Below are 15,689 nucleotides of genomic sequence, written 5' to 3'. Positions count from 1 at the left end.
TCATCATACTATTTCTGAATGTTAATTAATAAACAAACTATGGAGAAATCATAGGAAAATAATTTACATCAATCAAAAAAAAAAAAAGAATCTGTTTGACTACAATATAAATACTAGCTAGGATTTTATATTAGGTTAATTTAATATCAAAATGTTTTTACTTTAATTATAGTCCATGTATAATAAATATATATTAGAATGATTGGCGGTTAGAGTAGCAGACGTAATTCGAGATTTATTTATTTTTACTTATAAAGTCATACACAGAGTGATTTAACAAGCATTAAAGGAGAGTAGTCTAATAGTAATACCAATTTTTTTTTCAAAATGAAAATCATACCTTTCAACTGTAAATTGTCAATAGATAAAATTTTGAAAATACTGATGTACCTATTTAAATTTAAATTTAAACAAGTGATTTCCAAGTTAAAATGTATATGGTACCTACTAAAGATTATAATTTAAAAATGGTTTTACAAAAATATTAAATATACATAATATTTAGTCTATTATATCTATATACTTCAGATTTTACAAATTAAATAATTAATTACTATAATTTTCTAATCACCAAAAATGCTATGTTAATTACTTAAATAACTTAAAAACTACTTGTTCAGAAAGAGTCCTCCTAATTTATTTCGATTAAAATACATTAAAATTTTCAAAAAAATTTGTTTCTATGACTAAAAAAACTAAATATTTCAAAATATAGTTCTTAAATATACTTAAGAATTCCAAAAATCAAAACCAAAATATATTCATTATTTAAGGAAAAATTAGTGTATCGCCCTGTATATACGATGGCTAATTATATTCGTCTTGAGTATAATAATTGCGACAAATGCTGGGTTCAATAAAAACTGTTAATTTTTAAATAAATCGCCCGCAGCTTTATACAATATAAGTAACAACCTATTTTTTGCGAAGAAATATTCGCCGCACGTGGCACGTCTATAAATCGAATCTTTTCGTAAAATCCACCGAGTTTTTTTATAATTCTGTAGCCGATTGTAATTTATAGGAATACATCACAAGGATTCAAAAGGAATAGTCGTGGAATCAGCCATTGTTGAATCGAACGGTTTTATTGTTTTTCCTAGCTTACCACACGAAACCGATTTTGCCGATATGGCAAAATGACCTAAATGCAAGAAAAAACCACAAAACTAAAATTTCACGTTTTTTTGTGAAAATTCATGTAAATTCAAGGTCAAGAAAATCACAACGGTTATTAACAATCAATCGGAATCTGTTACATGCCACATTGCCATTAAAATAATAATATATATAATACATAATATTATACCTATTATTTTGTTCCAATGCATAAAAAATATTCATTTTTTAAGATTCTAAGGAAAACGATGTATTATGTATACTTAAGTTCGTTCAACAGTGTTGTTTTTAAGATACTTTTTTACTGTAGAAAAAAAGCTCCTCTTAAATTTTAAAGGAAGTTTCTGTTAGAAAAATGGCTAAAAGTTAACAGTTTCACAAAATTAATTTTGTCATCATAAATACATCACATATTTTTCTATAAATGTTTGAATGTGTAATTCAGAATTATTTTATAGATTTATAGATAGTCCATCTCTTCTTAGAATCGTTTTAGACGTAAACAATGATTTATTACTGAATTTAATTTTACACAACCACTTTTGCAGTGACCTACTCAATGACTGGTACCTACATCACACACCAATACTATATAGAAGAACAACTTCCCGATTTTTCTTTATTCCATATTTGTAACATTATAAAGTCCAAAATTAGCCGTTTCTATTATTTATAACATGAGTTAGGACACCTTCAAAATAATTTTTATAAAACCCTACATAATAATGCAATAATAAAACGACTATAAAAAACGAATAGTCATTTTTATTTAAATTTTAACTTGACTGCAGTACTGCACAGTGTCGAATTTGTTCAAATAAGTATCAATATCTCATTTTTAATAAAACACAATATTTATTATTAGTTTTCCAATGCATTGAACATGTTTACGCTTTTAAATATTATTAAAGTATACCGTATACGGATTTACGCGCAAGCTGGCAACGTCTCACCATAAGCAATGTGTCAATCAAAAATTATGTTTTGGTTCTGATTCGCGTACGCTGTTGCCAACTATTCTAAAGACTTATTATTACTATTACTATTATTATTATTACTGTACGCTGATAATAATTGACCGAATTTTTAAGGCCAAAAACCGTGTGGCACAGTCCCAAATTATCTTTCACTATTTTGCCGTTGGATTTTTCTTACATAGTCAAGAGATCCAGATAGAATGGTCATTCCTATTTTCTTGTCATTTTTAATTTTTTATAGTAATGTACGTTGGAGTGTAAATTTGTATATATCAGTAGGATCGCCAAAGGTCATAAGAAATATAACTGCAATTACATTACGTTTATGCAATTCAAGCCGATCAATCTACGAATATTAAATATTTAGGCAATTTTTTTTCAAAAACATTAATTAAGTTCAAGTGTCCAATATTAGTAATATATTAAAATTAAACCTCATGAGATATTGAAGGTATTTTTTTTAATACCAAATTTAAAAATAAATTCTCCGAAAAAAGAATGACATGCCAACAAATAGAATTTTAACAATTTGACAACTGCAAGCATCAACTAGGTACACTAACTTCATAAAACTAGAATTTATGGAGATTAGAGGAAATATAATCTCTAATTCTTATGTTTTATTAATATAATAATAAAATTATGTAGACATTAGTTTATATTTATGATAAAAATCATAATATATTTTAATAAGAGAAATATATGTAATAACTAATAACTTATGTACTTACAGAAATATAGATAAACTATAGCCAAAGCTGTGTCTAACGGGGGACAAAGTAGGCACCCCGACATTATAATTTTCATATTTTAAGAACGACGTCAATATAGTTTTAGTACCAATAACCTATTATTCGGAAAATGTACTTAGTCTCCGGCTTATTTAACTCTCAATCCATTGCTAACTATAGCTTATATTTTCTTAGTAATTCATATTAATCTACATATTATATTTACTACTCATTGATCAATGGATCAGTCATTACAATCTGATAAGATACATATTAAACAGTAAGCAATAATTGTTTTGGATTATACATAATACATTAACAATATAACCTAACCTAATCTAACAAAAGTTTACATGATAATAAGGTATTACACTATTACACATAAATTATTTATGAAATAATAAAGAATTACCTCATTATTGTTTACAACAAAAATTGTAGAATCTGAGCATAAATGAAATAATAAATAAAAAGTTACTGAATTTGTTACCTAATATTGGAATTAATTATTTATGCTTTCTGTTGGTTGAAAATTAATCAAATTGATTTTGGAAATAAATAAATAAAAAAATTTTTTTAAAAATAAATGAATAAAGATAATAGAAAATAAAAAATACATGCAATATTGGCTCCTACTGAATTCCATTAAATTCAATAGAAGTATATTGTATTAATTGTAAGATTATAAAACTAAAAAAATAAAAACAATGAGCTAACATAAAATATAAGTATCCATAGAAAGAAAATAAATACACTCTTAAAGATTGGAGTAGATCTCTAGAATACCTGCTACCTATGTAACTAATAAGAAATTGAAAAACGAGACAATATACAATGTAGCAATATACATTATACATAAGTAAACAGTAACTTATTAGTAACAACAAGGTTAAAATTAATATAACTAAAACAATTATTATTGATTATTCAAATTATGAGTGTTTATTATATATTTTAAAATAAATAACAATAGTTATTATAATTAATTGCCCTAAATGAGAATGTAAGTATTCTAATTTGAAATTTTGTTACTTAGTAATTATTATATAATAGAAATAATTATAAGCTTTAATTAAACAAAGTAAAAAATTGTTATCTATGATAACCAACGGTTTCATCAGAGCTTAGCAAACCTAAACCTTTTTACTCCACGAACAGAAAAATTTTAAGTCTTATAAAACTAAGTAACACATATAGAGTAAATAGTAAATTTAGAATTCAAAGTTAAGTCTAAGAAAATACAAGCATACCAACATTAATGTATCTAAATAGTCAACAAAATGCATTATATTATTTAATTACTTAGGTTTTTAAAGAGATTTTTAGTTGATAAATTTTATATTGCTTATGTTTTTGTGATTAATAGATAATAATTAGTATTATGCTTAAAGAAGCATAATACATTTTTACCTATATCAATAACAATATTATTTTATTGTATCTTTTTAAATAGTTTTTAATTTGTAAATATACTTTAAAAATGTATTACTTATTGTATTATCAAGTACTAAATGTTACAAACAAAAATACAAAAAATAATGATCATAGAATTATCCAAATTCAATGATTCGATAATTTAATATTGAATTTAAAATACTTATCAACATTATATTACTATAAATTAAATAGAAATCAAATGGTTTTGACCGTTACCTATCTAAATTTCTGTATGATATATTTCTAATTCAAATCACGCATGATAACTAATACAATTAAAAGAAAAATTACCAAATACATAAACTACAATCAATAATTAAATAAAAATTTGTGTAATAAATTACTTAGAAATTATTTGGTAAAGTTAAAATATTAGATAATTTAAATGATAAGTTATTTAGTTACATAATTTTTGTACATATCCTATGAATTTAAATGAGTTCATTATAGTAGATACAATTGAAGTAAATAAATTTAAAGCAGCAAAAAAAAAAAAAAAAATGAGAAATTAAATTTTATCCCTTAACCAAATCTTGACATAATGAATTTATTTTTCATTCATAAATTATATTTTATTATTTTCATTTAAAATCTCATTACTAGAATGGCATTGAGAAACATCATCTGTAGTTACAGAATGATAGTTATTCATAAAAAAATGACAGGTCTCTAACTAATACTAAAATAAAATTAATGGTAGTACGAAAATAAAAATTAATTTAAAATATTCATAGTAAAATTAATTTTCTATTATTTAACTCAGAGGTTCCTAACCTTAGGAGGTTAAGTTAGGTATCCTTAGTCATTTTCTAAAAATCTGGAGGCACCCTATAGACTACTTCAGTTTTATTTAGCAATGTATAAGTACAAACAAAAGTAGTAAGACATAGGTATATATTATATACACATAGTATATTATATAAAACAAATTATTACATTGAACATTAACTATATATTTTTATTTTTAATTATCATGGTATAATATAATTTAATTATCAAGATTATCAAGATAGTTCAAATAATTTCAAGGAATCCTAAATAAAGTTTGCGGCACTCTGGTAGGGAACCTCTGATTTAACTAGAAGCACAAAAGACTAATGTTATATCTTACCATAATAGCGTTGCGAAAGAAGCTAATCCCGGCTCTCCTAATGAGTGGCACTATGGTTTTATGCTGAAAAATTATAACCAATTATAATTTATATTAATTATTATGTGAAAATGTGGTTGTTAGTACTTAGTTAGCTACTAAAAATTCTAAACACTTACATTTGATGAGAGATACAGATTTTTATCCTTAAGCAACAAAATTGTTATATCCCAGAAAGGTTTTGTCTTATTACAATCATAAACCCATACCTGACCAAAATGTAACGGACAGATGTCACCATTGAGAACTTTCTAAATACAACAAACAATAATATAGTATTACTTACTACTAAAAAGTAACACAAATTCTTAAATTAATTAATTAAACATTATTCAATATTTTGAATTATTTACAAACATTTTAACATAATTCAAGATTTAAACTAAAAATATATAAATTTAAATATTTATCAAGATTTTATGTCAAAATTAAAAATTAACAAATAGTTTATGTTTATTAAAAAAAATGTTACAATAATAGTTTTTATTAATCCATGTTTTAAAAATACTTAGTTGATATTAAGATTAAAAATATTTCTAATACCAAATAGTCACCCAATATTGACCAATACTATAAAGACATAGATAAATGAACGAATAATAAAAATAAATATCAGACCTAACATCTTGAAATCATACAATATTATTCAATAATTTGTATAGTAACCTAATATATATTAGGTGGAAATCATGAAAATATAATTTAACACTTGATGAATCTTTAATAATTAAAATACATTAGTAAAAGATAAAAATAGAAAGTAAAAAGTTTTATGTAAAGAAAATATAAGTTAATTTAGTTGTAATTAGAGTGATTAAAAACACTTTTTTAAACACAATTAAAATTTATAAACTATTGTTTAAGTATTAAAATGATTGGTTTCAAATTTTGAATTAAATTCATTATTTATTAATAATAACCAGAAAAATATTTTACCTCAAATAATACAAATCACATTTAAAAATAAAATTTGCTATAATCAATCAATTGATTTATAAAAGATAAAATTTTAAATAAATAATTCAACTTGGCCTCCAATTGTTGATGTTCTAAACTTGGCTGAAGTTCAAATAATTAACATTCTGATTAAGAACAATCAACGCAGTAGGTATAGAGCAGGAATAATAAACAAAACAAAAATGGGTTGTACCCCAACTTCATATGACTAATTATGAATAACTAAGAAATGCAAAATACTAAGTCAATAAAGAAATAGTTGAATTTTTAATGATATTTTGGACAATAAATATAAAATTAATAAGATTAATTTCAATCTAAGTATTTTTTGTGTAAATAATTTAATTTTAATTTTAAATATTTATTTGACATGTTAATATTTACATAACACGAATATTATAACTTATAATATATTTAATAATAAGGAATTTAAATAATTGTATAGTATGAATCAAAGGTGGGTGGGTGGTCAACATGAACATTTTTGTGGACTAAACAGATAAATGCAATGAGCCAAAATATTTAAAGATACATTTTAAATAATTTGATAATTTTTTTATAAATGTATAACAAAAAATTTAAATTAATAATAATAAGTAAATTTTGATTTTATGAATAAGACGTGAGACGCAGTAGCGGCTTGAGTCCTCAAAATTCAAGGAGCAAGTTTCAAAACAACTCACCCATAAACTAAATTAACTAGGACCAATGTAATATTTTTAGGTTCTTCTTAAGTTAAATTTTTATTAACTTTTACAATTTATGATATAGATACACTTATTTTTCACTTAAATGATCAATCTTATGTTATGAATTATGATTAAACCTATTCAAATTAAAACAATTTTTTTCCTATTTTCAGAGCCCCTAGTATTCTTATAGCAAGCCATCCCTGGTGAGATGTATCTGACAATGAAAAGAGCCGCAATTTGGATTCCTGGTATATATTGCTTAAAATAAGCTACATCTATCTTGATTAAGCATTTTAATTAAGGTATTTAGGTATTTTAATTAATTTCAATCCAAATAAAATGTGATATACTTTTAACATCAATTAAAAATACTAAACCTTTGTTCTGCAGAAAAGGAAAATCACTGAATTATTATCTGACATTCCTATGTTCTTTGAATTTTTTTTAATAAAATGCAACTTGGGGAAGTTATTAATTATTTTCCTTCCCTATTTTTTATGTTCTTGTTATAAATTCAGATTGTATCAATAGTTTTAATTGTTTAATCAAATATTAACAATATTAAATTACCTGTATAACTTTGGCTTCTTTTTTTTTATTAAGATCCCATGTTCTATAAAGAGAGAATTCCTATGAAAAAAATATTAATAATTAAAATAGTTGAAAAATGTACATATGTCATTTAAAACAGGCTTTAAGAGTTAAGACACAGGAAAAATATTTTCTTTTTTTAAATTCTCATTTCTACATGTCATGAAATAATATTTACTTCTGGATGCTTGAACATGTGAAACATTTTATTGCTTAGACGAAGCACCAATATTCTGTTTTTTTCAGGTCCCATTTTTTGGTAACATAATAACACAGATTCGTGATTCTCTAATGTTCTCTCTTAACAAAAATGAAACACAATAAATGAAACATATTAAAAGGTATACCGATTGTAATAAACTAATAAACAAAGGTATGACATTCAACACAATTACCTATCTCTTCGTCTTTCCAAATTTCCACAATCGACCAGTCGTAAGATTGGCAGATAACTTTTTTGGCTATCTGAGAGCATAATTGTTCAGATGTTGTACTCGGGGTAACTGAAACTGTTTCATAAGTACCATCAACATGATAAACATTAATCTCTGTCTGAAACCATCGAATTTAAATGATTACTACTTACGTATGGAACACCGCCGAAGACAGTAGAGTTTTATGCTTCTACTATGTTAAAGGGACAAAGTTTAAAGTAGGAGCAAAAACAATAATGCGGAAAAATTGTTTAACTTCAATAATATCGCATTGTTGTTATTATTAATTATTATTATTATGATAATAATATTATGATGTTGATAACATTGTTTTTGAAAAACAATTCATGGAAGAAAATATGCGTTCATAAACCGCTTTTATTTTAATTTTGTATTACAACTACGCAGTAAGTACCTAGTTATATTATAATTTGTGGTTTATATGGAAATTTGAATAGTATTCAATCTTACCGACGTCGAATGGAGCTCCAATTGGTCGTCTGAACAGTTATCATTTTCGAATTGTTTGTAAGGTAATGACGACGTCATGTCACGATTATGAACTACTTGTTTAATCAAAGACCAAATGCTGTAAAATTTAAAAATATTCATATAGAAAATCATCATATCTTTATTTTACAGTAAATATCATTTTGGTTATATCCCGCAGGATCGCTTGACGATAACAGATGTATATTAGATCGTATATTTTTGGTGTTTAATATTAACATCTATCCGTCGATAAATATGTAATTTATATATATTGTGAAATATATTATTCCTGTAACAGTGTATGTAATTCAAATTCACCATTGATAATATTATCCACTTGGAGATAAGGGCTATACCAATTTATCGCTAATCCTAATTCTATATGTATATAATGATTCATATTTCATTTAATTGGTAAGTAGTCACGAGTACACACTATACACAGCTAATTTTCTAAAAAAAATTCCCTGTTAATTACTTTTGAAATCTACACAAAAACTTTAAAAATAAGCAACAACATTTTACTAAGAAAATAAGTTTAGCCAGTTATAGAGCCTAAAGGATTACTCTATGTATCATTGCATCATTTATAGGTACCTAACCTACAGAATGCCACAAGCTGCATGCTGCAAGTATTGTCGAATGATGTTTATTCATGCCCTCCTACTGTGTGATATATTTACTCGTTAACTTACCTCTCTACCAAACATTAAAACTAACATAACTATATTTGAATGCTTAATGCATATTAGTAATCCAGATTATAAAATATTTACATAAATCTGAGCTATAGCTTTGCAGTTACAGCTGCTGCCTACAATATTTTGATGATGAAACGTGAAATGAACATCACGAGATACCCTGTATATATAAATAACCATAAAGATATACCCCCTATCGTGCTACAGCGTGGTACGTCTTACGCGAGAGCCGAATATATACATTAAATTCATATACTTGTAGTGTATACAAGTATATTATTTAAACTATGTACAAGGTGATCTATTTTAGTGTCTAATAATATATATTATATACAGACTAATACAGTAAACAGTAAACACACATTATTTTTGGTTTCTTAAATTTCTTGAAAATATTTTTTTACATGATTTGATGTCACGAGCATTATATTGTTCAAAGTGTTTCGATATATGTTCATAATAATTGAATTTCGGAAAAAAATAATAAGCTAATTAGTTAAGTGGCATTGACCGTTGAGTGATACAGGCCACAGAGGTATCCTGAAAAATGTTGGACCACTACTCCGATTTAAATTTTAAATACTTATATGTTATATTGTTATACGAATATTTCTAAATATACTTCTTAGAATGATGCACTTGACTAATAACTAATAAGGACTTCTTTTTATAATTGTTTAAATTTAAAACTTTTGTTATGATGTCTATTTCATAAATAAGATTTAATTATAAGTTTCAATTTTAACGCTGCAGGTACAAAATTTGATTTTTATTTATCAAAGTACTCCGAAAAATATTCTATTTTTAAAAGAAATTATATTTTAAATTGAACCTTTTACAAAATATAAGCTTAAATATTTAATATGTTGTCAAAAAATAAAAACTTAATAAATGATAACCGTAAAAATACAATTTTTTTAAATAAAATGTTGATTTCCAATGACATAAAAATATGTAAAAATAATATTTTCAAAAGGTTTAAAAATGTTTGAAATAATGAATGTAGATACTTAAACGAATAACGAATCACCTTATACATATTTATACCAAACACGTGTTACCGACCAACTGTATAATGTATATTATAATATTGTATGCGACGTGATACGACTCCATAAAGTGACGGCGCAAACATTTATTTGTCACGAGGTTGTTTTTAAATTTTTTTATTTTTTCCTGCACCTGCCGTCCCTATTTTGGATATACTTTACACTATTTATATACCTATACTTGTGCATTAATATTTTGTACATGTGTTTATTATAAATTATAATATCCGGATACAATACGTCTTATTATACTTTTGATAATCACGAGCTCGGGAATCCAGTCCCAAAATAACATATATAATATATATATATTTACACTTTATTAAAAACGTCTTAGAATTTATTATTGCATCACACGACACGTTATACAATATAATGTAGAAATACAATTTCAGTATATCATATATATATATTATATATATAATATAATGTATTAGGTATATAGAATCCATTTGCACTTTAAATTTTACATGTTTTATTTTCCTATTATTTTTAAATTTATTGCAGTCGTTGTAGGAACATATCAATTTAATCAATAGATAATTTAACTTATTTAATACCTAGGTACCTATTATTTATTAATAATCTACATTTGAAATTATTGAAATCCTGAAAATATTGTTACTAATGTAGTGCCATTGATTATAAATACTAGTATTTAAAATCAATGGTAGTGCGTATGAAATATACAATACTGTAACTGAATTAACCTGACCAATCCTTTTCTCAGGCAATGCGTCCTCAGTGATTTTTAATAATTATGTCGATTTTAAAAAGATTTTACTTTTTATATTTCTATTACCATATAGCTCAAGCTAAAATTAGGTCAAAAATTATTTTACTAACCACAAGAGGTATAACAGTTTTTTTTTTTTTTATTAACATTTATATTTACTATCTCTATTTATTCATTATTATGCAGAATAATAGATATAATAGTTAATACAACGATTTGATACTTATATCGTTATAGAGGCTTTAATGCTTATACGATAACGTGTTATAAATTATTAATTTTTAAGAGAATATAGGTAGAATATGGGTATATTACAGATACTTATAAATTTAATAAATGTATTTAGTTAATTATGACACATTGATATGTAGCTATACTCATAGGCCTCAAGTTTTAAAAAACTTAATGGGTGCCTTGGTATCATAGGCATAAATGTACAATTTGGGGGATGGGGCTTAGCCCCTAATCAATATAATGTCCCCGTAAAATCCAATATTCTAATGGGTGCCCAATACGCTATAATAATTTCAATGGGTGCCTGAGCCCCCGGGCTATGGACCTATACTATTTATTATTAAAATACTCAGTGGTGTATAGACAATGGAGGGAGGTGTTTTGGTGGTGTAATACCAATACCCCCCCCCCAGTCATGTTTATACATAAATATATTTACTAAGCATCTAAATGCTTTAAATGTAATTATGAAAGTATTATCATTGATTATAAATACTAAAGGTCCATTGAAAAACCGCCTAGTGAGCAATCTATAGTATTTATAATCAATGGTATTATGGTTCTATTCCATATTTGCAGATAATATTACCGTAGACTATTAATTTTTAATTTCATATTTTTGATGACTACAACGGAGGAGTGTATAAACTCTCTCCCCCACCCAAATTATATTTGAATCTAATTTTAAAAACACCTAAAAAAAAATTTGGTTACGTGCTTGTATATCAGCTAATATCAGTAAAATTAGAAATTTTTAATTAATTATGTAATATGTAATTATTTAGTAATTATGAAACTGTGTTGTCATTTTCATAATATAGCTATAGAACAAAAAAGTAAAAATTAATTACTGGTTAATAAGCGTTAAAATAATAAAATAAATAAGCGTTTTTTAAACTAAAATTGTGGACTATGTAGATTTAAACATTTTAAACTACTTCTGGTTTTTATTGCTTGACAGTGCCTGCAGGTGCTGACAATATTTTTCAAACTGAAAAAATGATTGTTTTTTTTTTTTTTGATAGTTTATAATGTGTTTAGACTTACGGTTAATGACACTTCTCTCCCCTCCACCTTCCTCAATAGGTAAGTGGGGTTTTTTCACTGGTAAAATTAATTTTTAATTGGCGGGGGGCCAACGGTTAATCTAGCACTGCATGGGGACACTGAATGTATGCTAATAAAGAGTGTGACTATTACATTTCTTAGCAACAGATTCAAATAATTTTAGTGTTAAAAAAATTGATGTTTAAACAATACAACTTGATACCTACCTATACAAATTGGATGTGTCATATACTCATATATAATATACAAAAATAGTTCATGTAATGTAATAGGATATTTAAAAAGATAAGTACACACAAAGACTGTAGAACAATAATTTAACTATATATATAATACATAATATGTATATGCAAAGATTTTATTTCCGTCGTAAACGCTTATTTTACATTCACAAATTTACAATGTACAAACATTTGTAATCCTTAGAATTTAAATATTAGGTAGTATTTTTCATTTGAATAGAATTATATAATTTATATGTATCTTTAAGATTCAAAACGATGAATATATTGGTGTTAAAATAAATACATAATTACATAAATTTACAATAATGGCGTGTGTGTTTTTTTTGTAGGGGCCAGGGGGAGTAGGATCCATGGATAACTTTTTGAGTAGTAAAAATGTTTTGATTTTTAAGTTTGGGGGTAGTTTCTAATAGAAAATTATATCTAGTTAGTAGTTTGGTAAAAATAAAAAACCTCCCAGTAGGTTCTTTTCAAATGATCGAGAAAAAAAGAAAAAGCTAGAGATACGTGAAAATTTTTACACAATTAAGTAACTAAACAAGCCAGTTTTCTAAAAAATTGATTTATAGTATTTTGTTGTTAGTCAAATACAAATAGCTGTTGAGAACTAACTTGAGCTCTGCAACACTGTAATTTCTATCGAATGTTTATAAAAGTATTTAATAGAAATGCTAAAATTTAAAAGATATTTTTGCTATTTTACGCTATTTATAGATTTTTTTTAGTTTATTTTTGAATTATGGTTAAAATGTTGTGTACGAGTAAAAATACTTAAAAATGTTATAAATGGTTAAAAAAATAAAAAATATCGTTAGTACATCATAGTCAAATACGAAATTCATTAACTATTCGATAATATTATGTAAATTATTTTGTAGGTAAAAATTCATAAAATGTTTAAATTTTAACACCTTATGCTTAAAACTTTATATTAAAATACTAATAAAATATATTCAATACTAATACCTATAGATAGACATATATCATATTAACATATAGTCAATTATTTTCAGTACACGTCGTTTGGATTACAGACATTACAGTCATTTGAAATCATTCGATGATTTCGATGGTTATACGCTTAATGTTTATTTTGGGTTAATTTATTGCGAACATCGTGACTAAATAGTTTTTACACGACGAAGATGTACATTCAGACATTCTACTATCCAAGTGACCATTGATCAAACATAAATAATTTTATTCATATTGGTAAAAGTTCAGTAGCAAAAAATAATAGAATTAAAACCGGTTGGAAGAAATGGAAAAATATAAGATACTACATATATATATATATATAACTAATAAAATATACTACGTAGTACATAATATAGTTGAAACAAGATTTGATTCGTTGTATTTCTGCAATATTTTCTTTCTATGCATATTGCTGTGTTCGATTTAAGTGATGTATTAATATGATCATCAAAAATAACTTATTAATTTTTTTATTTAAATGTATATAATATTGTAGAACACTCAACAAACATTTAATTTTTTATATTATTATTATACTATCGGTCAATTGGCAATTGGTTATAATAATAGTGGATGGGTGGGTGGTTAGGACAAAAGTTTTAGATTTCATTTCACAAAAAAAATCTGAGTTTAGTGCCATTGAGTGTAATACTCATACTTCGGGTCATTGAGTAGGTCACCTTAAGGGATATGCTTAATTTGAATTCAATGATAAATCATTGTTATTTATAAAAAACGATTCTGAGATATCGTCTAAATTCGATTCGTTTAGTTTCTGTAATGTATTTTATAATACTAATATATTATACTAATACTATATATATAGTATACGTTATTTATTTGTCCATTATTTGACCATTGTAAAATTACGATAGATTATATAATATATTGGTGACATTGGTGTAATAGTTTAACTTCAATTAAATTTTGATAAAATCATCGCATATATCTATAATACAATAATATTATATAATAATTAATATTATTTGCTAACTTACATATTTTCAATACCGACATACTATAAAATGTGAATAGTGTGAATACTGTGAGTCTGTGAATATATAATATGCTACAGTTAAAATTAAAACCCGAAATTCGTCAAAACTTGTTTCTACAAATCCTTTTAGTTAATTCTGGTTTTGACTAGTTAAAACTATAATTAACCACAACTTTAATTAAGTCAGTTAAAACTAGTTTTAATTGAAATGCATGAATTCAAACTCGTACTATCTAAAACGAACGCTTCGCTTCTGAAGAAGGTTTACGAATGCAATATAGATTTACACCTATTGTGATGATAATAATATAATAATTAGCTTGAAACAGTTGAAACCAATCTAAACTATAAATATAATAATATTTTTAAAATATGACTGGAGAGCATATAAAAAATAATAATATAGGTAATGGCGAAATGTTTCAATAGCGTCTACGATTAATATATTATATATATTATTAAATATATTATTATATATAATCTTGATTTTTATAATGAGTATTTAAACACTTTTATTTCTAATTATCGTGGTAGGTACTACATAATGAATATTGATGATACTCCGTGGGTAAAGTGAATTAATAACTTTTAGTTAGTCTGCACAAGAAAAGCCAGAGAAGGCCTCTACACTAATTATTACACTTATCCCCGACGAGGGGAAGATTTATCAGGAATCGACTTAGCAGAAATATTGTTCATGATTAGATTTCTGTGATTTCAGACTTTGAGAGGTGAGTATAAAAACTGTTAAAATGTATTCTAGATATTTGACCAAAAAATAAAATTTGTGAAATTAAAAAGGTTTAATTTGTGTATGTTGAATATTTGTATCAAATGCGACGTTTATTTTTAATAAGACAATTTTTTTTAATACAAACTTAAATATTAGATTAGATATAGACATAAAAGGGGTTGATTAAGGAATCGTCCATTAGCGATACTTATCTTAATTAATAATATATGTTTTTTTTTATTTCAAATTGATTTAATTTTTGCAGTAAATGTATTTTATTTGTTTTTGATTTGTATGTAGGGTATGGAAAGTTTTATATAAGTTTATTTGGTTTATAGACTATATTACTATTAGATAAAAGAAAACCA

The 15,689-nt window shown here is 24.8% G+C and overlaps 1 protein-coding gene across 3 annotated transcripts in view; it reads right to left on the bottom strand.

Moving 5' to 3' along the window:
* Positions 1 to 15,689, bottom strand: part of LOC132931946 (growth factor receptor-bound protein 14-like) — a 100,181-nt gene that overhangs the window by 34,944 nt on the left and 49,548 nt on the right. For all 3 annotated transcript variants that reach the window (XM_060998065.1, XM_060998066.1, XM_060998067.1), the window contains exons 2-7: positions 8,560 to 8,677; positions 8,050 to 8,206; positions 7,833 to 7,954; positions 7,634 to 7,693; positions 5,534 to 5,665; positions 5,376 to 5,438 (exon numbers count right to left, since the gene is read on the bottom strand). In XM_060998065.1, the coding sequence (XP_060854048.1) occupies positions 5,376 to 5,438; positions 5,534 to 5,665; positions 7,634 to 7,693; positions 7,833 to 7,954; positions 8,050 to 8,206; positions 8,560 to 8,677 (652 nt within the window). The remainder of the gene's footprint in view (positions 1 to 5,375; positions 5,439 to 5,533; positions 5,666 to 7,633; positions 7,694 to 7,832; positions 7,955 to 8,049; positions 8,207 to 8,559; positions 8,678 to 15,689) is intronic.

Source organism: Rhopalosiphum padi, chromosome 1 (assembly GCF_020882245.1).
Source record: "Rhopalosiphum padi isolate XX-2018 chromosome 1, ASM2088224v1, whole genome shotgun sequence".
Classification (NCBI taxonomy): Eukaryota; Metazoa; Arthropoda; class Insecta; order Hemiptera; family Aphididae; genus Rhopalosiphum; species Rhopalosiphum padi.
This window is presented reverse-complemented; position numbering and strand designations above follow the sequence as displayed.